General features: G+C 40.1%; 1 protein-coding gene across 6 annotated transcripts in view; it reads left to right on the plus strand.

Moving 5' to 3' along the window:
- The window catches only part of lyst (lysosomal trafficking regulator), a 95,295-nt gene that overhangs the window by 37,756 nt on the left and 31,973 nt on the right, over window positions 1–25,566 (plus strand). For all 6 annotated transcript variants that reach the window (XM_038284041.1, XM_038284037.1, XM_038284040.1 and 3 more), the window contains 12 exons: window positions 680–2,777; window positions 5,949–6,891; window positions 6,974–7,135; window positions 8,929–9,085; window positions 16,734–16,948; window positions 17,033–17,099; window positions 19,445–19,554; window positions 22,857–23,220; window positions 23,297–23,453; window positions 23,565–23,738; window positions 23,826–23,986; window positions 25,149–25,339. In XM_038284041.1, the coding sequence (XP_038139969.1) occupies window positions 680–2,777; window positions 5,949–6,891; window positions 6,974–7,135; window positions 8,929–9,085; window positions 16,734–16,948; window positions 17,033–17,099; window positions 19,445–19,554; window positions 22,857–23,220; window positions 23,297–23,453; window positions 23,565–23,738; window positions 23,826–23,986; window positions 25,149–25,339 (4,799 nt within the window). The remainder of the gene's footprint in view (window positions 1–679; window positions 2,778–5,948; window positions 6,892–6,973; window positions 7,136–8,928; window positions 9,086–16,733; window positions 16,949–17,032; window positions 17,100–19,444; window positions 19,555–22,856; window positions 23,221–23,296; window positions 23,454–23,564; window positions 23,739–23,825; window positions 23,987–25,148; window positions 25,340–25,566) is intronic.

Genomic DNA, 25,566 nt, shown 5'->3' on the forward strand with positions numbered 1-25,566 from the left:
ACCCATACATATATACATGCATTCATTCTTGGATTTATTATTTTACTTGTGCTGTGTTAAAATTTAGGTTTTCAGAGAAAACCCCCCTAATTTTTTAGGTTTAGCTCTTTTCCAAACAGGCATTAATTCTCAAGGTTCCAATAATTGTCTATAATACATTATTTCTATAAACATTATAATTACACTATAATACTTTTTTTTGCCATTTCCAAGCTTGCTGCTTGTCTTCTATTGACAGAAGAAAATGAAGGAAGCTGATATTAGTTGCTTAATTCAAACTGTTTGATGAAAACACATTGCTGCTTCTTGTGTGCTAACTGGTGTTAATCAAAACAATGAACTTGTTCATCAACACTAAAAAGATTCGTAAACCACCAAATGAGTCTTTCTTATAAGCAAGAGAGCCAATTTTTCAATCAGCTAACTATAAGCTTGCAGCAACAGGTTAGAGAGGGGCAGAAAAGTTACCTAATTCTTTATTTGCTTAGAATGATCTTGATGTACTTCATACTGGTTACCGACCTATACCTACTCTCAACATGCAGTAGAGCATCTTGTCCTTTAGTGTTTACTTTTTTCATTATTTCATTCACCACATGTTTTTTTTTTTGTCTTAAATGTTTTTTTTTCATTTAAATCTTGATGCCAAAGCCTGTTGGATCTCTTTGTGAATTTACAGATTTCACCCTGCCATCCCTAATTGAAGTATTCCTTAGCCGGGAGGTTAAGGCTGTTCCACTCAGGACAGGCCAGAAAGCTGCCACAGATGAGCAGAGCTCTGGAAAGAGGTCCCGTGTTGGCAGCGGAACCTTGAAGTCACGGAGATCACGCAGGACGTTGCAGAGATATTCTGTGAAAGATGCTCGCAAGTCCCAAGTCTCCACTTCAGATTCAGACGCCAACTCTGATGACAGAACGGTTGGGGGCTCAAGTGGGGTGAGGAGCCGGAGACCACACGGGTCCACTGTCCAGGTGAGCTGTCAGTATCATCGCTCTGAGGCCTCGCACTTGACATCTACCGCCACCAACACTACAGAAACCATGAGTGCACCGTATCCCCACCCAAGAGCCCCTGGATCTCAGATGGTTGACAATGAAACCTTGACTGACCCGGCTGCAATATCCATTTTCAACCGCATGGAGAACTCGCCCTTTGATCTGTGTCACGTGTTGCTTTCTCTGTTAGAGAAAGTATGCAAGTTTGACATGAACATAAGTCACAACCCCGGTCTGGCCATCAGTGTCGTACCAACGCTCACAGAGATCTTGACGGAGTTCGGGGACTGCTGTGGTCCAGGGGGGGGACGGGGAGTTGGGGCTGAAGAACTTGCTGGAGGATGGACAGAGGAGCCGATTGCACTGGTTCAAAGAATGCTACTACGCACCATCTTGCACTTGATGTCTGTGGATATAAGTCAAAGTGACAAACTTCCAGACAGCCTGAGACGAAGTTTAACAGACTTGCTGCGAGCAACCCTCAAAATCCAAAGCTGTTTGGAGAGACAGAATAACCCTTTTGCCCCACGTCAAAAAAAGACTTTACAGGAGGTCCAGGATGATTTTTCCTTTTCCTGTTATCGCCACAGAGTTCTGCTGCTTCCTGAGCTTTTAGAAGGAGTACTACAAGTTCTTCTGAGTTGTCTCCAGGCTTCAACGTCCAACCCCTTTTTCTTTAGCCAGGCTCTTGAGCTCATTCATGAATTTGTCCAGCATCGTGGCCTTGACCTCTTTGAGGCCACAGTTCTCCGGTTGGAAGGACTCAGCAGGACAAGTTCTGACGTAGGCAGAGAGGCTTCAGAGCGGTTACGGGCTCTCATTGCAGGCGTCTTCAAAATAATCAGTGCTATCAAGAAAGCAAAGTCAGAGCAGCTTCACCAGTCAGTTTGCGCGCGTCGCCGGCACCGTCGCTGCGAGTATTCCCATTTCCTGCATCACCACAGAGACCTGTCAGGACTGCCTGTCTCTGCCTTCATGCAAACAGCCAGACGCAACCCCTTTGAGGAGGATGGGGAGAGCTCAGAAGGAACTGAGGGTGATACCGTGCGTTACCCGGAGAGATGCTGCTGCCTAGCTGCCTTCGCCCACCAGTGCTTGTGGCTCCTGCGGCGCCTCTCGCCCAGTGGGCCATCTGTGCTCCAGGTATTAGCTGGGATTCAAGCCGTGGGAATCTGCTGTTGTATGGACCCTCGCTCAGTAGTAGGACCTCTTTTACATGCTTTCCAAGCTCCAGGTCTTCGTAGTTACCAGTCCCATGTGCTGTGTGTCCTCTGTCGGCTGATTTTAGACCAGCTCGGTGGGGGTCAGCCTTCAGAGAAAGCTAAACTGGCCTCTTGTAATATCTGTACTCTGGACAGCAGCCAACTTCCAAGTCTGGAGGAGACATTGCAACAAGGAGAACCTTCAACTGTTTCTAGCAGTTTTTGTTACCGCTCCCAAGGCATCCTGCCTAGTGGAGGGGGGGCTGAGGACATGCTGTGGAAGTGGGATGCCCTAGAGGCCTACCAGGAGCTAGTATTTGGGGAGGACTGGCAGCTGAGCCAGCAGATAGCTGGCCATGTGTGCCATCTAACACTACGGGGCAATGCTATAGTGCAGTGGCAACTTTACACGCACATTTTCAACCCTGTTCTGCAAAGAGGGGTTGAGTTAGTTCACCATGCCCAGCAGCTGGGGGTTTCTACCGTCTGCACTCAGGTCTGCAGCTACCACACACAGTGCCTGCCTGTGGAGGTCCTACTCATCTACCTGCAAACATTACCAGCACTTCTCCGATCAAGGTGAGCCCCCGTACCTCGTTTCCTGCTCTTTTTTCCCACTCTACAATCTTTTATTTATACTTTTTGGGTTGTCCTGAATGTTAATCAACTGCAGATACAAAATATGTCGGCAAAAACATATTAATACCATAAACCCTTTTGGTTCCCCACTTATGATTTAAATGGAGCAGTTTATTGTCATGTTAGCGATTTTTGCTTATATTGCAAGTTTTGCCACAAACTTTCCAAGGATTATATAAACATGACAGATAGAAATTAACCAGCCACCTCACACTAGACCACATCCGCTATGTCATGAGATCTCTCTCCTCAGCCTCATGCTAATTATTACTAATCAATAATGCATCATGTTTTTGTTTCCTTAGTAAGAGATCTAAGACTATTGACTGATATGCAACTCTGTTACCTTGTCTTATGTCTGTATTCCCAAACCACAAAGCAATACTTTACAAAGACACATTTATCATATCAAGATCTGTTTATAAAGCAATGAAAATAAGAGCACAGGAGTTCTGTGTGCCCCCTTTATGTTGTGTCCAACTTGCTTTGTGATTTTGTTTGGGTTTTTTTGGGCAGTTATTTTTACATTACTATCTGGGGAAACAAAAGTTTAGCTGTTGCTATTTTGGTAGAAAAAAGGCAATGTTAGCTAAAATATTTAAACTTGGTCTAATATCTTATTTTAGCACTCATTGCAGACAGATTTACCAAAAAGTCAAAAGCCAAAAAAGAAATGTAGGTCATTTCATTCTGTGATTTTTTTTTTTTTTTAAATGATGCCATCTGCACCAAATCTTGCATTTTATAGCAGAAGTTGAAAGCTTGAAAGGATAACAGAGTTATTGTGCTATGATCTAATTTTATTCTGTCTTGTAGCCTCATTGATATGGGCAACAGCTAATGATTAAAAACACATCTCCAAAAAGAAGTGTTATTGTAAAGTGCTGGAGTCTAAATACGGTGGGTTCACTGAATAGGAATAAGATTCGAGATCTGAGCTGCTCACTCGGCTATCGGACTGAAAATAATCTGATTCCATTCACTAGCCGTTTTCTTTCCATATCTATAATGTTGAAAGGTTTTGCTTTGTTGATCAGAGAAGTAGATATTGCTCTACATTTACCTGAGTTGTGCAGAGTTTTTGTAAACCACTAGATTTGATGCGTTTAAGTTCCAAAGCTTTAATAAAACAGTTCAGGTTAAGCGTCCGACGCATGTACGCGCCCATCAAAGGTTCCAGTCCTGACCTGGTGACCTTTGCCACTTGGCTTTCCCCTCTCTCTTCTCCACTTTCCTGTCTGCCTAAATTTACATTCAAAAATTAACAAAAATAAAGGCTACTGGTGCCTTAAAATATTCTTTAAAAAGATATCTGAGCTGGACTGACGGACCAGGTTAACAGAATTCCCTCTATACTAGCATCCATTACTTTAAAAAAAAAAAAAAAAAACTGCCCTTTGAATATTCCGGTCATTCTGTGAATTATAGGGCTCCATCTGCTGGACCAGGTGGTTAAATTAGTCATATACATCATTATTCTTAATAACTTTATTTTAATTTATTAAAATAAAATAATTTTGATAAACAATTTTGAAAGCACAGATACGTTTGAAAATTAATAATAGCAGAAATTTAATTTATGTCTACATACCCTAAGTCTTATTTTTATAGCTGTTTGCATAACGCCAATCTTTTTTCTTAAAGATCTTACACATGACAACATGGGCAACTAATGATAATCCAACTTGATGCAATTTCATATTTCATATTTTTTTTCCCATACCATATTTTCATGCAAATCATTTATCTCCGTCTCATTCGTGTTGTTGAGTAGCAGAACACTGACAATTAAATTAAGTTAAGTTTGAGTTTAAATTAATGTAACTCATAAAAAACACAAATACCAAATATCCAATATTTTGCTCGGAAATCAGATGGTGTAAAGCAATTTTTCCCATCCCAGGAATATGCAAGTCCATTGCATGGGGTTCATGAAAATTTTTTATTCCTTAGGTAGTAACATAAAACAGCTGGCGATCTGTTTTGCTTTGTGAGAAGCTAATTGAAAAATAAACAGGCTTTTATCAACCAAAAAGAAAGTTTTTCTGATATCAGCTGTTTTTCACACTGAGCTATCAGAGCTCATCAAGGCAGCTCAGGTGTCTTGATGAAAACAGAGTAAAACAAATTAAGTCAGTAGTTGTTCTGTATTTTTTTCCCTATTCATTAGGTTTCAATATGATTATAAGGGAGCTTCTGTTTTTTTAAATACAGGTTTATAATATGATTTTATTTTGTGTTTATGTAGATTCCTTACCAACTTTCAAGCAACATATTAATGTTGTTTTTTTGTGATGGAAAACATAAAGTTATACAAATGAAATGCTCAAATCAAAAGATTAAGTAAAATAGTCTTTATTTCAGTTATTGTATGTTCCATTTTTGGATGATCACCAATATTTTTGATTGAGTGGGGTATTGATGGTAAGCCAAAATACCCAAAGGGGAACAGAAGTCAAAAAAAGGTTGGGAAACACTGGTATAAAACATGATGGCTTCCATAGCGGTTGTCGTTAGCAAAGTTAAAGCTCTTTGCTACTAAGCTGTTTGGATGGTGGCGTACTTATATGCAAGTGCTGCTAGTAAATCATTTAAGTCAAACACAGCTTGACATGGTCTAGATCCTCTCCATCTAGTGCAGCCATCCCTAAAGCCGGTCCTCGAGGGCCGCTGTTCTGCATGTTTTAGAGGTTTCTCTGCTTTAGCACAGCTGATTCTGATGATTGTAGTTCAGCAAAAGCTTGTTAATCTACTATCAATGTAAATCAGCTGTGCTGGAGCAGGGAAACCTCTAAAACCTGCAGGACAGCGGCCCTCGAGGACCGACTTTGGGGATGCCTGATCTAGCTTTTCTACCATAAAATGAATAAATCGTTTTAGGAGGAAACCGGTTTTGTTCACTGCAGTCTCTATTTAGATTTGGTCACAAACTGGTTAAAATGAAGATTATTTGGATTACTTTAATGTCATAATCCTGGGCAATGTTATGCATATTGAAATATACATTTATTTACCATGTGACTCAAAACTGGTTAGTGTGGGAGACATTGTGTTCTATTTTGCTATTCAAGTTGTTCTTTACTTACTGTAGCTTCATGTTTTATGTTTCAGAGTTGTCAGAGACCTTTTCATCAGTTGTAATGGCCTTAATCAGGTGACGGAGCTCGTCTACCTTGACCAGACTCGCTCTTTGGCTTTGAAAGTGTTTGAAACTCTGATAATAGGAACTGGACATCAGCAGGGTGATGGGCTTCTTCATGAACTAGAGAGTGCTGACGCCAAAGAAAGGGAGGCTATCCTAGGCCTGGCTGAGGAACTGGGGTCCCGGGGGGTCGGGGAAGGCCCACAGAGCCTCAGCAAGTTCTATGAAGGCCTAAAGGAGGCGTATCCACGTCAAAAAAGCCGTACTGGACAGAACCACGGAAGAAGTAGAACTGAGACCCACCTACACGTCATCAACCTCTTCCTTTGTGTGGCCTTCCTCTGTGTCAGCAAAGAGGCCGATTCTGATCGGGATTCTGCCAATGACTCTGAAGACACTTCAGGTTATGACAGTACAGCAAGTGAACCTCTTGGAGGACGCCTGCCTTATCTGTCTCCAGACAGTGTTGCTTTGCCCTCTAAAGAACAGCTGCGGCGTGCTGCAGACGTCTGGTCCGTGTGTCGCTTCATCTATATGGCCAGCCCTCTCTTCCAAAGGCAGTTCTTTAGACTTGGTGGATTGGATGTGTGCTTGCGCCTCATGGCAATGGTTATCCAAAAACTCTATTGTAAGACCAAAGATGGGAAAGCAAAGAAGAAGAGAGAGGGTAAAGGGAAAGGCAGCCCAGACTCTACAGCTCAGGTTGCTTCTCTAGGATCTGAAGATCCCTCCTGTGAGTCAGGAGATTTCCAGAGTGTGGCTCCGACTGAGGGGAAGACCAAAGATCCAGGGAAGAGGATGGATGACCAGTGGCAACTTCAAAGTATCCGTCTTCTTGAGGCCTTGCTGGCCATTTGTCTGCACAGCTCTAACTCGGCCATGCAGAGAATAGAACCGGAGCTTTCTTATCAGGTTTGTTTAATCAGTGTTATCTTCTCTGTAGATCAGTCACAAAAATAACACCATTCAATAATCTATTGCTCAATTTCCATAGCTTCAATCTGTTGAGGAGACCCTGTTCGAGGTGAGGGACCAACTGTCACGCTCAGGAGTGGTGAACTCTGACCTTGCCGTGCCCCTGTTCGACTCTCTGCTGAGAGTTGCCTTGGCTCAGGTGTCTTCATGCACCGATACATCCGAGGAGAAACCAGAGAGGGTAGGTTCTGCTGTAGGAGATGCAAGCACTGAATATTTTACATCCTTGAAGAGATGGATTAGGCTTTTTTGTTTTTTTTAACTGACTTCTGTTAGCCTCTCCATAGTTATCCTCTATAGCTTTTATTTTATTCTTTTAAAATGGCTTATTTTCAGACCTGCTCTTATTTTGTAAAGTCTCCCGATGCTGTTTTGCTTTGAAAAGTAAGTGCTAATGGCGAGGGAGGATATGTGGTACAAGCCCTATGTTGGGTTAGGTTGAACAGTTCTGCCAAAAATCTGTATTTTCTTCTAGGATATTGTAATTTTTATTTAGGCTCTCATTTGCACTAACCACAAGCACTCTAGGGGTAGGAAAAAGCCAAAGCAGAGGCAGAAAGTTAAAATAAGCATCTGCAGCAAGGTTTAGCAAACCGAAAGGGTACAATCTGTTATTTTATGTAGGAACACGAACTTTTATGATCACATTTACCCTCCTTGTCTAAGAAAAATTTTACATTTATTGTGAAATGTGAAAAGTATTCTTGTTGATAGAGAAGTTAAGAATAAATAAAAGGGAGAAAATCATCCTGCAAGGTGTTTAAGGCACTAAAGTAAAGCATTTACTCCATGTTGCTAAGCAGCCTTTATCTGGACAGTCGTGCAATAAGATGGCAAACGTAATTAAATTTCCCATGTATAGCAAGTCTACAGCCCTGAGCAAGCATGAAGAGGCAAACATTCTAACCATGTTCCTTCGTTTTAATTACTGCCACAAAAAAAATTCATTTTTATTCATAATGGATATCTGAAAATGTAAACTTTACCAGCACATATTTAATCATATTGAACTAGGATTAATTTCTTGGTTAACTCAAAGTCTTTGTAATACTTCAAAGAACTCTCTGTCATTGTAATTGTAGCTCCATGTACTTTAAAATATGTCTCTAGAAGATTTACATTTTCTTAAGACTTTTTTTTTTTTTTTTAAGAAATAGTGTTCTGTACCACAGACCTAACGGTAAACATGATATATGTGGTCTGCAGGGATGATAGATGCCCTTTTCCTGACCCCAAAAGCCTCTAAGTCCAATTACTTTGGAGTATTGGACTTAAAGGACTACAAATGTACACATTTTTTACTTTATTTTCCTTGTAACAAAAGAAAAGAAATAGATTTATATTGTAACACCTGTTTACAGATGTTCACCGTTTTATTTTTCTCTATGTTCTTTATACTTTTGTTCAGATTCATTGTTTTTTAAGAGCCTAGTTCTTTCTCCTTAGGCCCAGCAGAGTGTGATGTTCACTTACTCATTACCTAAGTTTGCTACAAAGCTTCAATATTAGTCCTTCATAGCAAAAGCATCATATTTTTTTAGATGATATTTAGATTATATATTTTTTTGTAAAATGTATAGATTTTTACAAATTGCTGGTGTCAGAATAATTATTTTTTCTTGTTGTATTCTATTTTTTTTATTTTTTTGTGTGGTGAGTTTGCCTACGTGAGGATACTACGGCCAACTGTTCACGACAAGGAACTAGGCTGGGTAAATGCTGTGCAAGTCAGCTGATATTTGTCTTATGACTAAAACCTTGTATTTTTTCCCCTGCCTTCTTCCACTCCATGAGTGGAAAGGCCTTTACTTGTCATGCTGAAAATGCTTTTGGTCAGGGAGACTCTTTTTATTGATCAAAGGAATTTGGTGAGCTCTGTCTTATTATCTCACCACCATGTAAGGCGGGTGGGAGTGGGGAAGGCGGATCCTGGTTTAGTTTAATTTAACTTTTTTTTGTTTTTTCTTCCTCCAGAAGCTCCAGGTGTTTGCTGAGGGGGCGGCTCCAGCAGGAGATCTGTCCGAGGAGGTGGATGAGGTGCAGAGCTGCAGCGTCAGGCTCCCGGGGGAGGAGGAGGGCTACGACGCCGATAGCGAAAGCAACCCAGAGACCATGAAGCAGCAGGAAGAGGGTAGGTCCACACATAATTGCACACTAAACCGTACAGCTGCTCTTAGCTACTGCAAACGTGGACAGTTTGCTCCAGCTATAAAACTTTTTACTTCAGTTTCGCTTTTGTAATGGGGTTATTTTTGTAATGCTGATAATCCCTTTAACATCATCCGCTCTTGTTGTACGTGTTGTTTTTGTTGCTGATAAACGTCAGCAGACTTATCTAGCCTGGCTGAGGGGTCATAAGTTGGTCTCAACCTCTGACCCCATTGATAACAGGCCTTGGGAAACTTTATTTCTCACTCTGATCAACTCAAAGCTCAGAGTTTCTGTCCCATTTGCTCCTGACCCGTTTTTCTTAAAGTCAGAGATAAAGCGACATCCTCCTGTGGTGACTGTTGGAGGATATTTAAGAAGAAGAAGTTGATATTTTTGTTGCGCATGGATGACAAAGCAGAAAGCAGCCCTGAGCTCATTGCATTAGTGCTCTTCTCTGCACTCCACTCCTGCAGGTTAACGACTTGGCCTGATTACACTGTTTTTGCTTTAATCCCCTCAGAATGGACCCATTGTGTTAGGTTTTACAACTGGCTGGCAGCTAGAGTCTTCGGCCTCATAAGCTGCATCTTGTGATTTGAAGTTCCAATAAGATGGAGGGTCGAGCTTCACGGAAATCGATTGCATCAACTTAAATAGTTTTTTTTTTAATTTGTGGTATCCTAAACAGAAGCCCAACAGTTCAGACTAATTAATCATTGGATTTAAAATTACTATCAATCTAAATCTCTTTTTAGTTTTAAAACAGTTTTCCTGTGATTCAGTCAGACTAATCGAAGCATCATTTTCAAACTTTTGCACTTCTTCATACAAAATATTTCTGGTAAAAGTTGTCTTTGTAGCTTTAATATGACCCTGAGCTTAAACAGATCTCTCCTTTCTGTTGCATTCGTTATAATTTGATTATTTAATAGTTTAGAAGAACTGTTTTATTATATTTTTAAAGGAAGGAATCTTTGAGGTTGCTCGCTTTAATGAACCCACAGACCAAACATAATCAGCAGCACAACTTGGTCTGTTCTGTGTTTGGGCTCCAACTGCAGACTTTGAACTCTTAAATAATTTTCACACATTTGAGGCCTGCTCTCTAGTAAAACCATAACTAAACTCTGAGATTTTTCAGTTTAAAATCCGCTACTTAAACCTTAATGAGAAGCCTCCATTTCCTAACGCAATATTCCAAACTTATTAAAGCGTTTTTAACTTTACGTGCCGAGTAAAGTATTCTCACCCAGCCGGTGGTATCTGTTGCTGCACCCAACTTCCTCTTCGATTTATCTCTCATCAACTGTAACTGAAAACTGCTCAACTTTTTTCTGGTCGTTTGATTCTTTTCCTTTCAGGCAGAGATTCTCCTCAGGATTTCGTTTTTTTTCTTTTTTTTTTTTCGATTTTTATCTTCCAGAATTCCGTAGTTTCCAGAGTTTCGTAGTCCCTCTGGTTAGACCTGCTATCAGTATTCAAAATCTAGATAAGTCATTTTTTTCTTAAAATAAGTGCCTTTTTTTCTTGAACTGAGTAAATTAACTGAGACACTTTGGGATTGGAACAAGCCAATTTACATTTAAAATAAGGAAAAAGCTATTTTATTGTTATTTCAAGTGTATATATTATCTAATCAGCTTATTTTAAGAACAAAAATCCTCTTTCCTTTGGCAAATTATCATACCGGTATTTATCTACTCAAATTAAGGGTAAATACATTTAATTAAAGACATTTTGGCTTATACCTAGATCGTTTTTGCAGTGAACAACCACAGTTTACACCTAATTCACCCTGAGTGATGAGATCAGAGTTAATTTGAATGCAGGAATCCGACTTTTACAGGTTTAGCTGTTTAATTATGTAGATTTGCATTGAACAGCTATTGTTTTTTTGTTTTGAATGATCTTAATCTTTCGAGACTTCTCTAAATCTAGGCTGAAGTATCGTATTCTTCTTTCTAAAGGCCTCATCCAGCTGCTTAAACTCCTAAACATGTTCCCTCTGGATTTTAACACCCTGCTGCGTTGTAGATTAAACATTTGACGTTTAAACGGTCCTAACCTTCAAGATGCTGAGTAAAAATGTTCTAATAGTGTTTACATTTTTTTTTTTAGGTTTTACAGAACATTTTAAAAGGTTTATTCTTCTCTGTTGTAAAGTTAGATTAAATCATCATGATGAGATATATTAGAAAGGCAGAGAGTCTTCCTACCAGATGACTTTGATAGTTATTTAATTGCTTCAGATTAGTCAGCCACAGTGTTCATTTTGTTTAGTGGTGGACGAAGAACTCAACATTAGTACTGAAAGTATTAAGTAGTAGTGAAAGTATTGATACTCAATCAAAACTTACTCCACCACAAGTAAAAGTTACTTGGTCAAACATCTACTCAAGTTAAAGTACTGAAGTACCTACTTTTTAAAATACTTAAGTATTCAAAAATATAAATTAAATTTTCTTATATCAGAACATTTCTGTATAATTTTAGAGTAATTTTAAAGAACCTTGTAACTTTCAGAGACCACCTGATGTATTTATACGTAGAACCACCTCCTACAGGTTCTACACCATCTGTAAAGAACATAAGCATAAAGCATAAAAATGTCACAAAAAGAAGGAAATCTATTTTGATTGTTATTTCTTATTAAAAATCAAACCAAAAAGAAAACAGGAAAGTCTTGATTCTCCTCACACTTTCATTATTGAATAGAGGTTTAAAGTCGAATCTATATTACCTCAATGAAATTACGAATCTGATTTGAGACTCAGCCTACTTAAAGGAATAGTACACCCAAAACATGACAACCAAGTTGTTAAAGCGCGCAGGCGCGCGCTTTAACAACTTGGCCACATGGCAACAAATAACGCCTTAATGAAATTTATAAACTACAAATAATATCTACCCTGAGTTTCTCATTCATTGTCATTCATTTGTGGCATTTTATGCAAATTTCTAAAACAGTGGCGTCCATACTGTATTTAGTCCTAAGGGCTGCCATGTTGAAATTGCGTTTCAAGAAAGAAAACGACTGCAACAGCGGATCAAAAAGCTAAGCCAAGCCAAAAGGAGTAACGAATAACAATATTTGACTGAAAAAATTACTCAAGTAAAGTAATGATACTCAAAAGCAGTACTTAAAGGTACACTATGCAACCGGTGTTGATTTTCCAGAGAGGCTCCCCCCAGAGGGCGAAAGTAAAAGTGCACTGTCGTAAATATGCACAGCTGTTCTCCTGGTTTCTCCGTCAAGCCAGGCGCGGTTGTTTTGAGCTTAGCAGACAGGCTAACGCAACGAATGACTAATGCTGCGTTCACACCGCAGCTGGCGCGACAGAAGCAGCGAGTTTACATGCAAAGTCAATGGTTGACGTGCGTCAAGGCGCAGCAAAAGGTCCCGCAGCGCGTTTTGAGCAGCAGGCGCAGCGCGTCTGAGCAGCTGAAGCAGCGCGTCAGGTGCGTTTAATCATCTGACGCAGGGAGAGAGACACAGCGCTGATGATCAGAGGCTATGAACACTCCTCTTAAACAGTTTATTGACGCCTAAATTAACTTCAAATGCAGAAATTTGCCGGCAGAATATGCAGTTTGGATTATTTAGATGAAAAACACCTACCAGCTGCCGCGGTGAACCGCGAGGAGGCGACCCGGCCAGAGGCTGCTGATGAAGGGATTCCTACTGTCGGCGCACCGCTGGTATGTGGGGGTCTGGGCGGCTCTGACAGAAAAAATATTGAAGGCAGGATAATAATCTGAATGAACTGACTGCACTGATTACGTTTTCAGGTGTATTTTCTCACTTAAACACATATTAAAACTACTTTATTCCCACTGATCACAGCAAATATAGCTGCAAGGCAGAGAAAGGATAGTGAAGCTCCGCCCAACGTGCGTCAGACACACTTTTGCACCGCGCAGCCAGAGCAGCAAAGCTGCTTCAGCCGCAGGTCAGAACTAACTGGTACAAGCAGCAAAAATGAAGCAGCAGACGCGATTTTGCTGCGTGAATGTAGCATAACTGCAGAAAGATCGCCACTGTGCTAGCAACGAGCATGCTTTTAACTGGGGGCGTGTAGCGTAAAGCAAGACTGACTCTCGCAAGACTTCTGAGCCTGTGTGTGCGGGTTGGTGCTCCTGCAATTGCAAGTGCAGTATTTCCCCCACAGACCACCAGGGCGGCCGAGAATACCTTTGTTCAACCTGAAATGACTCATTTAAAGGAATAGTACACCCAAAACATGATTAGCCTTCATTTTCTACTCACCTCCATGCTGAACAACACTCTGGAGTACTTTTTTGATATCTCAAATGCATCTGGAGATCTGGGAGACTTCTTGCTGTCTGCTGACATTCAAATAATGGAGGTCTATGGCGCCCGAGACAGAAAGGTCCACAAAAGTCCACAAAAACTTGTCAATATTCCTCCATACTGCTCGTCCAATGTAATCCAAGTGTCCTGAGTGGGTAGCATCCAGAATTTACTCGAAACGAAGTCATTTAGAACGTTTTAGAGCCTAAACAGTAGTGTATAGGATTTCCTAATAGCGCCCCCATGCGCGCTCACGATTCTACGGAAGCCGGCAGACCAAACCAGCGCATTCAGCTCGGCAAAGAACTCATGCTCTTCCTCAACACTGAAGTCCTCAGACATTTTTCTTTCGTTGTTTCTTTCTTTGCACAGGTAAACAGCACATTTCTTCTTCTACGCTTGCATTATCGGCAGACCAGACGCTGAATGCGCACTTCCTTCCGGTTTGGTCTGCCGGCTTCCGTAGAATCGTGAGCGCGCATGGGGGCGCTATTAGGAAATCCTATACACTACTGTTTATGCTCTAAAAACATTCTAAATTACTTCGTTTCGAGTAAATTCTGGATGCTACCCACTCAGGACACTTGGATTACATTGGACGAGCAGTATGGAGGAATATTGACACGTTTTTGTGGACTTTTATGGACCTTTCTGTCTCGGGCGCCATGGACCTCCATTATTTGAATGTCAGCAGACAGCAAGAAGCCTCCCAGATCTCCAGATGCATTTGAGATATCAAAAAAGTACTCCAGAGTGTTGTTCAGCATGGAGGTGAGTAGAAAATGAAGGCTAATCATGTTTTGGGTGTACTATTCCTTTAATCATCCAAAACGTTATGGAACACATTAATTAACTGAAAAATGTTGCATAGTGTGCCTTTAAGTACAGTAATAAAGTAAATGTACTTGTTACTTTCCACCACTGATTTTGTTAACTTTTTTTGTCTGGAAGTTTGTTAGCTAGGTGGTCCTGCACTGCACCCCTTGATAGATGAAATAGGCAACAGAACAACACAGAAACAAGTTTCAGAGCCAATTCTGAAGCTGGTCTGGTAGAAAAAAATCATAACATCAAGTACTATATGTCTGGAATGTGTTCACATCTGTATTTAAGACTGTCTGCACACTGCTGAATCAGTCAGAACTTTTATTTAAGTTCCTGGTGTGAACAAAGTGATGGTTTAGTCTTCAGTGTGTGATGATAATAAGGCAGAGACTTCTGTGGAATATCCTGAGAGGGTATATCCAGTATTTAAACATCGAAACAAATGCTACTGTCTAGGGGTGTACGGTTCACAAAATCCACGGTTCGGTTCAAGGTTTCGTGGTCACGGTTTTCGGTTTGGTTCGGTATATGTTGATTGTTAGCCTGACATGTTGGTCGTGTTGCTGTTAGCATAAACAAAACGCGTTGCACAATGCTTGCACACTGTTGCACTTTTATCCACAACTTTCTTTCCGCCGTCATCATAAGTCACTCTAAATGCAAAGCGGTCCCATACAGCAGACCTATAAAGTGCTGCTGGCGCGTCTTCCAACTCCTGTTTTTTCCCACTCGCCATACCCACACAATTCTCCACAACAACTGATTTTTTTCTGCTACACCCAGCTACACTGCTTCGCTTGTTCTTCTTCTTGTTTACTACTGGTGGTTGGCTTTGGTCGCAGTACCGCCACCTTCTGCTCTGGAGTGTACACGCTTCACCTATGAGAAAAAGGAGCAGCGCATGAACCGAACCGAGACAGTTGAACCGAACGGTTCAGACGGTTTTCATAAACCGTTCCATCCCTACTACTGTCTTTAGTAAATGAGACCCCCCATCATCATGTCTCCAGTTTTGTGCTCGATACAACCATAGGTTTATTTGAGATGTGTTGCAGAGAGCTCCTATACCAACTTCCCAGGCCCACAGCATTACAGATCCTCCTCCTTAACATAGAACACCCCTTTCTTTTCATCTTTTGTTTCATAACAGATGTGCTCAGCCAAAGTTACATTTTAACCCTTTATAGGACAAGTTGCCATTTTCGATCACAGGACAAACCTGTCCCTCAGTGAGGTCTAGAAGGACAAGATCTACGTGTATCCAGAAGATCCTGCTACATGGCTGTACATCTTATTTTGGCATTTGACCAATTAGATGAGCCCTTGAGTGATATATTATCTACTGTAAATTAAGTTAAAAAGAAAGGTAACAAGTCAAGAAAAAAAAGGTAAATTCTTGCCATCAAAATATCCACATTTTTTAATGTTACAAAGGTAATAAGGTCTTGTCCTGGATTCCAATAACACTATTGGCTAGAAATTTGAATTTTCAAAGTACTGTATTGCTTTTCCACTTTTCCCTATAAAGGGTTAAGTAGAAAAGCTATAATGTAGATAAATGTAGTATCAGTGCAGCATCATATGATAAAAAGCAGCCATAATTGCATGCACCAGTAAACAAACCAGTATAACCAATGTCTCCTGGGTTTTTCTTAGATAGAATAAAAAACCTGCAGGTGACAGATGTATTGCTGTGTCTTTTTGTTTTTTTCTTGTCTACCATCTGCTTGTTTCTTGTTCTATTGCTCCAGCAGAGTAATCAGTGTGAGCCAGTTATTGCATGACTCATTTGAAATGTCTTTATGCTTATAAAATATGATTGGAAATGAAAATTTGTGATTGAAATGCTAAACAACAGTTTTACATTAATGTCTGTCTGGTGTTGTTTAATAGTCTGCTGGATAGGTGTATGTAAACGTTAGGTTTAGACTCAATAATCTATAATAAACTAACTTTATCACCACATCATCATGAAGAAAGACAGATATTTTTAATAAAAGCGGCTGCAATGATCAGGGTTATAAAGACAACATGCATTTTTAAGACCCTTTAAATAAAGCATTAATTTAGGCTTTTTCTATTCTTTCTTGGAGAACTCCTAAACCATTGTGTAAAAAAAGAAAAGAGGACAGTATTTATTTGTTTTTGCAGTAGCAGTGTAGATATGCACAGGGGAAGGAGCACCTTCATTAATAACAACAGGTCCGTGTAAGAGGCTGCCGGGCTGCACTCCTGTAAATCATGAGGGAACTCCCATGCTGCTCTGAGGCTGAGCGCAGACCCCGGGCTAAATCATTTCCATGAGATTCATCCAGCTTCAGAGGCTGGGAAGTGAAGGAGGAAAGGAAATGCTTGGAGGTCTAAAGCTGTTCATGTCAATGTGTTAGTGAGCGTGATGCTAGTCTGTGGGGCCAATTAATAGCTCTTTGTCTTTTGGATTGTGTTATTTGAATGTGTGATCTTCCCCTGCTGACTGTGGATATTCTCTCAGGAGGAAAGCTGGAGCCTGCTGGTTTACGTGAGTTTGCAGCGACAGCGGAGGATGGGCCGGAGCGCGGCATGCTGCTGTTCCCTGAGATTTGCACGATGGAGCTGCAGCTTCTTGCCTCTGGCTCCCCGGACTTGGAGGTTCTCGGTCATGTGTTTCACAGCCTACTGGGCGCCGTTCACGCCAACCGCCACAATGCCGCCTTACTCTATGAGCAGGTCAGACTGAATGCCCGTTCCTCTCTCTGTTAATGTTAACTGCCTCGCAAATCTGGCCTAACTCTTCCCTCTGGTTCTTCACAGGGAGGAGTCAAAACCATCCTTTGCAGCTTTCACAACATCCTCAGTCAAACAGACCCCTCCTTTAAAGGTTTCTCATTTATTTTCTTCTTATCTGACAGAACATTTTTCAAGCTTAGCATGTCTTCTTTGAGTTTATTTTTTTTCCGACATGACGTTAAAACTTGGCCTTCAGGGTTCAAGCATAATATTTTCACTTGCGTAAATCTGTAACCTGTTACGTTCTTGGAGTTGAATTGATTTAACATTGTGACTTTTTCTAAATCTGTAGTTTATGTAGGATTTATTTTAGTGTCAATTTGCTCTTGTTTATCCTTATTTGGAAAAGTATTCATGCTCCATCAATGTTTCACATTTTGTCAGGTCATAACCACAGAGTTTAAGTTTTCATTTTCTGGGATCTTTTGTATCTGATCATGTAAAAGTAGCACATAGAGGTGAAGTGGAAAGTAACAGATGTCTATTTTAAAATGTTTATCAGAAAGTGCCAGATCCAATTTTTTTATTTTTTTCCTTGCATACCCATAAAATATTATAAAAAACTGTTGCCTTCAGGAGTCATTTGACTTGTAGATTATCTCCAGCTGTGTGTGATTTAACCTGAACATCAGCATGGTGGACATGGAAAGCACTTTATTGTCTTTTTAAGCAGGGTTTGTTTTCTTTTCTCTACCTGGACAATCAGCTGCTCTTCATCTACCTTCAAAATAACACCAAGCATTATTATCTAAGAAATATCTAAACATGTAACTTCTCTCATAATTTGGTCATGAGACATTGCTAAAAGGAATGGATGCCTATACACAGTACATGACTTAGTAAGTTAAATCTAATTTAGTAATGAGAGTCATACTGTAATTGTAACCACAAAGTACAGCCATAAGACATAAGAACAATTGGATCCATACAACTCACAGCAGTTATGATTCTTTCCATTAATGTCCTAAAACACACCACAGATTTTACTCTATCTTGATTAAATACTCAAGAATGAAGCATTAAGTATGGAAAAGCTTTAGTGAAATAAGAAGTTCCTCCATATGATCCAGAATTTGGTAGAAGCAACTTTTAAAAACATAAAAACAATTATGTCCAGATGATTTTCTGTCTTCTTTTATTAACATAACCGATTTAAGAAATCATTTTCAACTATTTATATTTCGATGCTTAAAGGAGCAAAGTCAGAAGTTCCACCGGTAACACAGGAAGGGAACAAAAACTGGATCAGAAATGAAGTCCTTTTAAATGTAGAGGTAATTCTTAATGAGGCTAATCAACACATGGTGGATTAGATCAACACATTAGGTTAGAAAATAATGTTCAAACCTTTAGAAATCTTCCACAGCTCTGTTTAATCTATCATCTGAGAATAGAACGAGTGATGAGCGTTTGCACTGTAGATGTACCAGGACATTGCTGTCTCCGCTGAGAGGGTCCGTTAACAGTAAAACTAAACGTAAAAACCATTTTAAAAAAGCAACAAAAGTCTTAAGGTAGACTTATCTTTCAGCAGTTTAGATTGAAGCATAAGTGGGTGTTAGAATGGCCTAGTCAAAGTCTAGATTGTAGATCAAGACTTTTTTTTGCGAGAAACGACCCGTTTAGATGCTTTTCATCCAACCTGGCTAAGCTTCAGATGTTTAGCAGGAATTGAATTTGGAAAAAAGGATGAAATGTTGACATTTACCAAAAGCTCTTTAACTTTAAGTTAAAGAGCTTTAACTTTAAGTTAATCTACAAAATAATGATAAAAGGGGATAAATATATGTCGCACCTTCACTGCAAAAAATCTAAATCTAGATAAGTCAATTTTATCTTAAAATAAGTGCATTTGTTCTTGAATTAAGGAGGTAAAAGAGACATTTTGCCAATGGAACAACACAATTTACACTTAAAATAAGAAAACACAATTCCATTTGCCTTATTTCAAGTGCATATTATCTAATTATCTTATTTTAAGACTAAAACTACTCATTCCATTGGCCAACTATCTCATTTACCTACTCAAATTAAGGGTGATTACACTTAATTTAAGACATTTTTACTTATTTCTAGATCTTTTTTTTTTTTTAGTTTACATGGCACTATTGGCTTGTTTTTCTGACAGTAGGCTGACAGGAAAGGGGGTATGAGAGAGGGCGAGAGACATGCTGCAAAGGACCATAGGCAGGATTCGAACCCTGGGTCGGCCATGTCGAGATAAGGCCTCCGTACATTCGCAAAAACTACTGTTCCACCTGCACGCCCTTTTTAAATCTACTTTAGGATGCCCATCCATCTCCTTATGTGGTTATTGCCTGACAAAGTAACAGTTGAAGGTGCAAATACTTTTTGTAAGAACTGATTGTGTTCTTATGTACAGTAGAGTGCATAAAAACTGTTTATATATTGTTTTCCTTTATCTCTGGTGTTTAGATTGCCAGACCGTCTTGGTTGAGCTGCTGGTTGCCATGGTGAGCCAGCGCATTACGGCAGAGGAGCTGGCACTATTGATCCGCCTCTTCCTGGAGAAAACCCCACCCACAGTAAATACTAAAAAAAAAAAAAATACATCAGTCACTCAGCAGTGTACTGTTTGCTTACGCGCAGCTTGTTTTCACAGTCTGCAAGCTCACTTTATTACCAGAAACTGGATGTTACGTGTAAGACATGCTTCCTGTCACACTCTCTTCTCACTTCATGGTTCTTTGAAATTCATCAACACGCGCTGCTCCCTCAAGCCCTCTTCACATCAGAGTTAACAGCAGAGTGTGCGGCAGACATGTGACATTGCAACTCATTAGCACGAGTCTGTTTAGTTGGAAGCCTGCAGAAGAGTGCCGTTCAAGGCCTCCATTTAAGTGAAACGTTTCCAAAGCAGAGTTTATTTTTATCACCGAGACAGCACTCTCATTTCTTCTGTTTTTAGTATTAAGCTGAAATTATTGAAGGGTTATAAAGAAGTCAGTCTCACACATTATTAAAGATCAGGCCTATAATCTGATACACATCAGTCTGAAAATTGAATTCATTAAATAATAAAGCTCTGATCTAATTACTAATGAAGTACCTTAAATAAGAAAAACAAACCAAACGACTACATTAACCCTAATCTATTAAATACTATTGAACAGTTTTATGGGTAGAGAATTAAATATTCAGAATATCATCAGATAATAAGAAAAACCTCATACCATATTTTCACGACCATAAGGCGCACCGTACTAAAAGGCGCAGTCTCAGTTATGTGTGCCATTACTGTATTTAACACACATAAGACGCACCGGATTATAGGGCGTGAGTTTTATATATACATATCCTCTACTACGTTTAAATACCTCTACTGCGTATTTAAAAATAGAGTGGGAGCAAAACTGAGTATGATTGTGCTTTATTCATGTATTTATTACAAAGTATTAATCAAACCCATCAAAGTCATCATCCTCTGTTTCTGAATTAAACAGCTGCGCTAAATCAGACATGCCAATTTCCGCTTCTTCGCTGTCAGAGTCACTTTCCGTGCTGTGCGGCTCCTCGGAAATGATGCCGGCTTTTGCGAAAGCTCGAACAACAGAGCCAGCAGACACGTTAGCCCAAGCATCTACAATCCATCTGCAAACGGTGGCGTAACTTGCCCGGCGCTGCCTTCCACTTTTCGTGAAACTGTGGTCTTCGTCTGTCATCCATCGCTCCCACGCCGCTCGCAGCCTTACTTTGAACGGCCGGTTCACACCGATGTCGAGCGGTTGAAGTTCCTTTGTCAGACCTCCCGGAATAACGGCGAGCACAGCGTTCATTTTCACATCAGCTGTGAGATGGGCAGGCATGGAGTCACAGATTAACAGCGATGGTGATTCGTGGAAAAAACCACCTGGTCTCCTTACATACACCTCCCTCAGCCATGCTTTCATCATCTCCTCATCCATCCAGCCCTTTTGATTTGCCTTAATAACAACTCCAGCTGGAAAAGTCTCTTTAGGCAAAGTCTTTCGCTTAAAAATCACCATAGGCGGCAGTTTCTGTTCATTTGCGTGGCAGCAAAGCACAACAGTAAACGACGCCTTTTCATACCCTGTTGTGTATATCGCTACCATGCTAGTCCCCTTCTTCTCCACGCCCACACTTCCCCCTTTAACGTTCTCATGGTGGTCTCAACAACGTCCGCAGTTACATTTTGAGGGGAAAAAAGACGTTTATATGCGCCTTATAGTCGCGAAAATACGGTAAATAAGATGTAATAAAAGTGTTACAATTTTTTCAATAAATAAATGAAGGTTTCAGACTCTAAGGGAACACAGGTTTGACTTTTAATACCTGATTTAAAGAAAGACGCTGAAAAAGAATATCTTAAACTATTGAATTTAAGTTATAAATCAGCTGTAAGGACCATAGCTGCCTCTGATAGAGCCAGAAAGAGCACCTTACTTAGTCACTAATTCTAATAAAGCTGATTTGTCTGCTAATGCAGATCCCTCCACCTCCATCGGCTGCTGCTGGACCATTCATTAAAGGTGTCAAAGTTTTTTTTACCAAGGTAGAAGAAACAGTTTTGTAGAAGTTAGAGGGTCAACTTAAGCATTTTACTCAAGTAAAAGTGTAAAAGTACCATTTTTTTTACTGAAAGTATAAAAGTAGAAATAATTCAGGAAAAAATGTTAAGAACAGAATCTTGAACTACCCTGTTAAAGGAACAATTTTCTACAATTCTGGATGAGAACTTCCTTAGACTTAATTTTCTTAGTGTTATAACTAAAGTTAAAAATGTCAACTTTAAATATTCATCATCTTGAAGAACTACTTATTTTGGTATGTTGGTGCAACACCACAAAGAAATTTTATTTATGGTTTGTATTTTATTTAAATACCAACAGACCATAGCTCAAATGAGCTTAAATGAAACAAAAGTCACAAGTATATTTTTAAAATGTCGAGTTTAAAGTACAGATAACTGCAAAAAAAAAAAAAAAAAAAAATGTGAGGGGAGAACTTAAACAGTTGTCATAAAAATAATTACTCCAGTAAAGTATAGATGTTCAAAATTTCTACTTAAGGTACCAAAGTATTTGTACTTTGTTACTTGACACCTCTGCCAATCATTGGTTCTGCAGTAGGAGTTGTATGGCTGCCTCAAACTGCTCTGAAACAGAAAGTAGTATCTGTTCCAGAAAAGTGAAGGAAAGCATCCATTTTTCTATTTGTGTTCGGGAAGTTACGTAGGACCCAAGCTCCATGGTTTATGTGCATTAATGAACACCAAATAGACTGATAAAGTCTAGAATACAGTTCAAAGTAAATAATTATTGCAACCAAATCTGGCAGGGTTTACCTTTTTGGCTCCAGTTCAGACGTTGAAGGTTTTTCTTGTTGGGTTCAATGGTCCTTTGATACTAAGAACTCTATGGGAGAGGAGCCATCAAGAGGGGCAGAATATCCAATCAGAGGCCGATCATGAGTTAACTTAAGAGCCTCACTTTTTTGAGAAAAATAAAACATGAATTAATTTATCTTATAAGAGGCACTACTTTGGGAGAGGATAGCAACTTCAGCAATTTAGCATTCTCAGTATAACTAACCTTTCAAATGTGTCATCACTGTATTGAGTAGAAATACAAGCACTGAGTGAAAAGTACTGGTGATCAAAAGGGACTTTTCCAGAGATAAAGACATTTCAAGGTTGATGTTTTGAGTCTAGGTGCTTGTTTGATATAAAAACATATCAAATATATTTTTGCTAGATCTCAGAGACTCGTCATTGCATTTTAAAAAGGCCCGTGAGTAGCAAAGGTGAAAGGTCAAATCTGGTGACTTTGTGTGACCTTACCCTAACATTTTGTTTCCTCTTTTGTAGGCTGTATTACTGAATGGTATCTTACAAATTGTTGAAGCCAACATGGACATGGAGCCTCTCCACTTCCTGACTTTTCCAATACTCCATGGGGTTTCAACACCCGCCGGCTCATCCCCTGGCTCCAGGCAGGTCAGTGCTGCCGGAGGCAAAGGCGTCAATCTGCTGTGGAAGGGTAAACTTTCTCCTGGTCGCAGGGAAGGGGAACCAGACTACCATCCGGGCCACCTTTGGTCTTCTCCATGGCACATGGCGCCTCTCCACCTTCCTCTAGTGGGGCAGAACTGCTGGCCCCACATGGCCCCCGGCTTCAGTGCCTCAATGTGGCTACGGGTGCCTGAGCTCGCAGAGAAGAGTGCGGACAAAGGTCTGTCGCATTCCGATACATTTTTGCCTTATCGTTTTGTAGATGGAAGCTTTATAAGATCTGCTTTATTTTCTAGAAGAAGGCATCCATCCTGCATCAGAGTCCCTTCCCGTTTTGTCTCAGACTGGAACAAAATCAACAGAAGAAAGCCTCGTTCATATTCTCTCCATGGGCTCCAAGGCACTGATGCTCCAAGTGTGGGCAGACCTCTCTAAATGCTCCCTGACATTCAGGTGTGGTTCAGCCTATGCCACTACTCTAAGGCTTAATGAGTGCAATAGGCTGCTACGTCTAAGATATACCCTACATAAACATTCAAGCTCTATAAATCTTCACTCTTACAGGATTTGTATTGACCCAAATGACGAGATAAAGGCAGGACTGTTGGCACAGGCAGAGTCAGGAGAGGGACTGTTCAAACGAGGGCAATGGCAGCACCTGGGCCTCACTTACAGCCAGCAGCCAGAGGGCAAGAAGAACATCCACAGCCGTGTCGTCGTGTGGGTGTGTGGCATCTGGTGAGAGACGTTGTCTTAAAAATGTTAACTGGAATGCTGGTTTTAGTTGTTAAACATTGAAGTTTGTTTAAAATTCTTTTCTTTTAGGAAATGTGAGGTTTTTCTGGACTACACTTTGCCTCGTAAGTCCAGTTTATCGTCTGACAGTAACAAAACCTTCTGCATGTTGGGCCATTGCACCGTATCATCTGAGGAACTGGTGAAGCCGACAGGACGGTGGTCCATGGGCACTGTGCTTCTCTTTAATGGTAAGACTTCTGGGATATTTATAGAGCCTTGCCTTTTAGGTTTTCTTCCAGTGTTTAGCTTCATCCATCTATTAATCAACTCTGATCACCTGAAGAAAAGCATCCCTACAGCATGCTACAGTCACCACAATGTTTTACCAGAAAGGCACTTTGTGTGTTGGTTAAAACCCTTTTCCTTATTCTTCATAATGGATTTTGTTTAAAAGTTGGATAGCGTACAATTCAACTTTAGTGTCATTACACTGTCACAAGTACAAAGCGACAAAATTCACTCTCTATTTTCAACCCATGCCTTTGGGAAGCAGTGGGCTCCCATTGTGCAGCACTCGGGGAGCAGTGTGGGGGTTAAGGGTCTTGCTCATGGACCCAGAGTTGCAGCCTGTGGGAGTGGGGCTTGATCTCAGAACCTCTGGGATCCGAGCGCAATGCCCTAACCGTTAGACCACCACTCCCCCACAATTACTCAAAGCTAAATTTAAACACATATTTACACTTTTATTTAGCTAAGTTAGATGGAATGGGGCTAAATGTAAAAAGCATGCCACTAAAAAGATATTTATTACTAAAGAAAGTTGAAAATCTTATATTTTTTCCCTTTCGCAATTATAAACCCCTTTGTGTTGGATTGTTTGAAAAAATCCTAGTGAACTAGTACCTAGTAAACAGGTTTGAATATTTTTCCAAAGCCCTGTATTTAAATGAAAATACATTAAAGATGTTTGGCCTCATTGAATTTCATTGCTTTATGCTTCAGTCTGTCCTCACTGCTGCTCTCTAGTGGTAGAATCAAGGAACTGTATCCTGTATCAGTGGCAGGGTCTGCATCGTGTCTCAGTTCCTCTCTTGCTGTCACCATTCCCCCCGAGAAAAGAAATCTCAACACTCATGTTTTTTTTTTTTATCACAGCTCAGCATCACCAAGGTTTTTAGCATTCAGTAGGGCAAATGTTGTCTTCGAGAGAAAGTCAGCAAGATGTCAAGATTTTCAAAAAAACATCAAGGTGCACCATAGGGCGCCCCACATTGCAAGATTATTGATGTTCTACTTTTTAGATGAATAACTCATGGTGTTTTTGCTGGATTGGATCAAAAATCTTGCTTTTTTTATTTTTATAAACAAAAAGAGAAAAAAACAGACATTTGTGCTTTTCTTTCCTATCAGGGTCCAGAATCGGATCGGAGGAGGCTTTCTTCCTCTACTCCAGTGGACCAGACCTCACGTCAATCATGCCTTGTAAATACGGCAAGTCGAGTGGATCAATATCCAAGTTCGTCTCCCAAGAAGGCCTTAGGTGTGAACATGTCAGAGAGATCCTGATGAAGAACAAGGACATCGACACAACAGCGTTGGTTGTAAGTCTCTTCATCGTTTATACGCACAGAACTAGTGAGTTATTAACTTTAGTGCAGATAGATGTTGTATGTTGGGTGATTTCTGTTTATTCATGTAACTATAAAGCCTCTTTTTTACTAGTAATGGTTTAATGCTTCCTGTTTTCTGAGATGAATAATAAGCAGAAGGAAGCTGTTTTTTTAAACCACATAAAAAGCTATTTTAGTTAAGCTGCAGCTATTAAAAG

Source organism: Cyprinodon tularosa, unplaced genomic scaffold (assembly GCF_016077235.1).
Source record: "Cyprinodon tularosa strain WSP-4 unplaced genomic scaffold, ASM1607723v1 ctg199, whole genome shotgun sequence".
Classification (NCBI taxonomy): domain Eukaryota; kingdom Metazoa; phylum Chordata; class Actinopteri; order Cyprinodontiformes; family Cyprinodontidae; genus Cyprinodon; species Cyprinodon tularosa.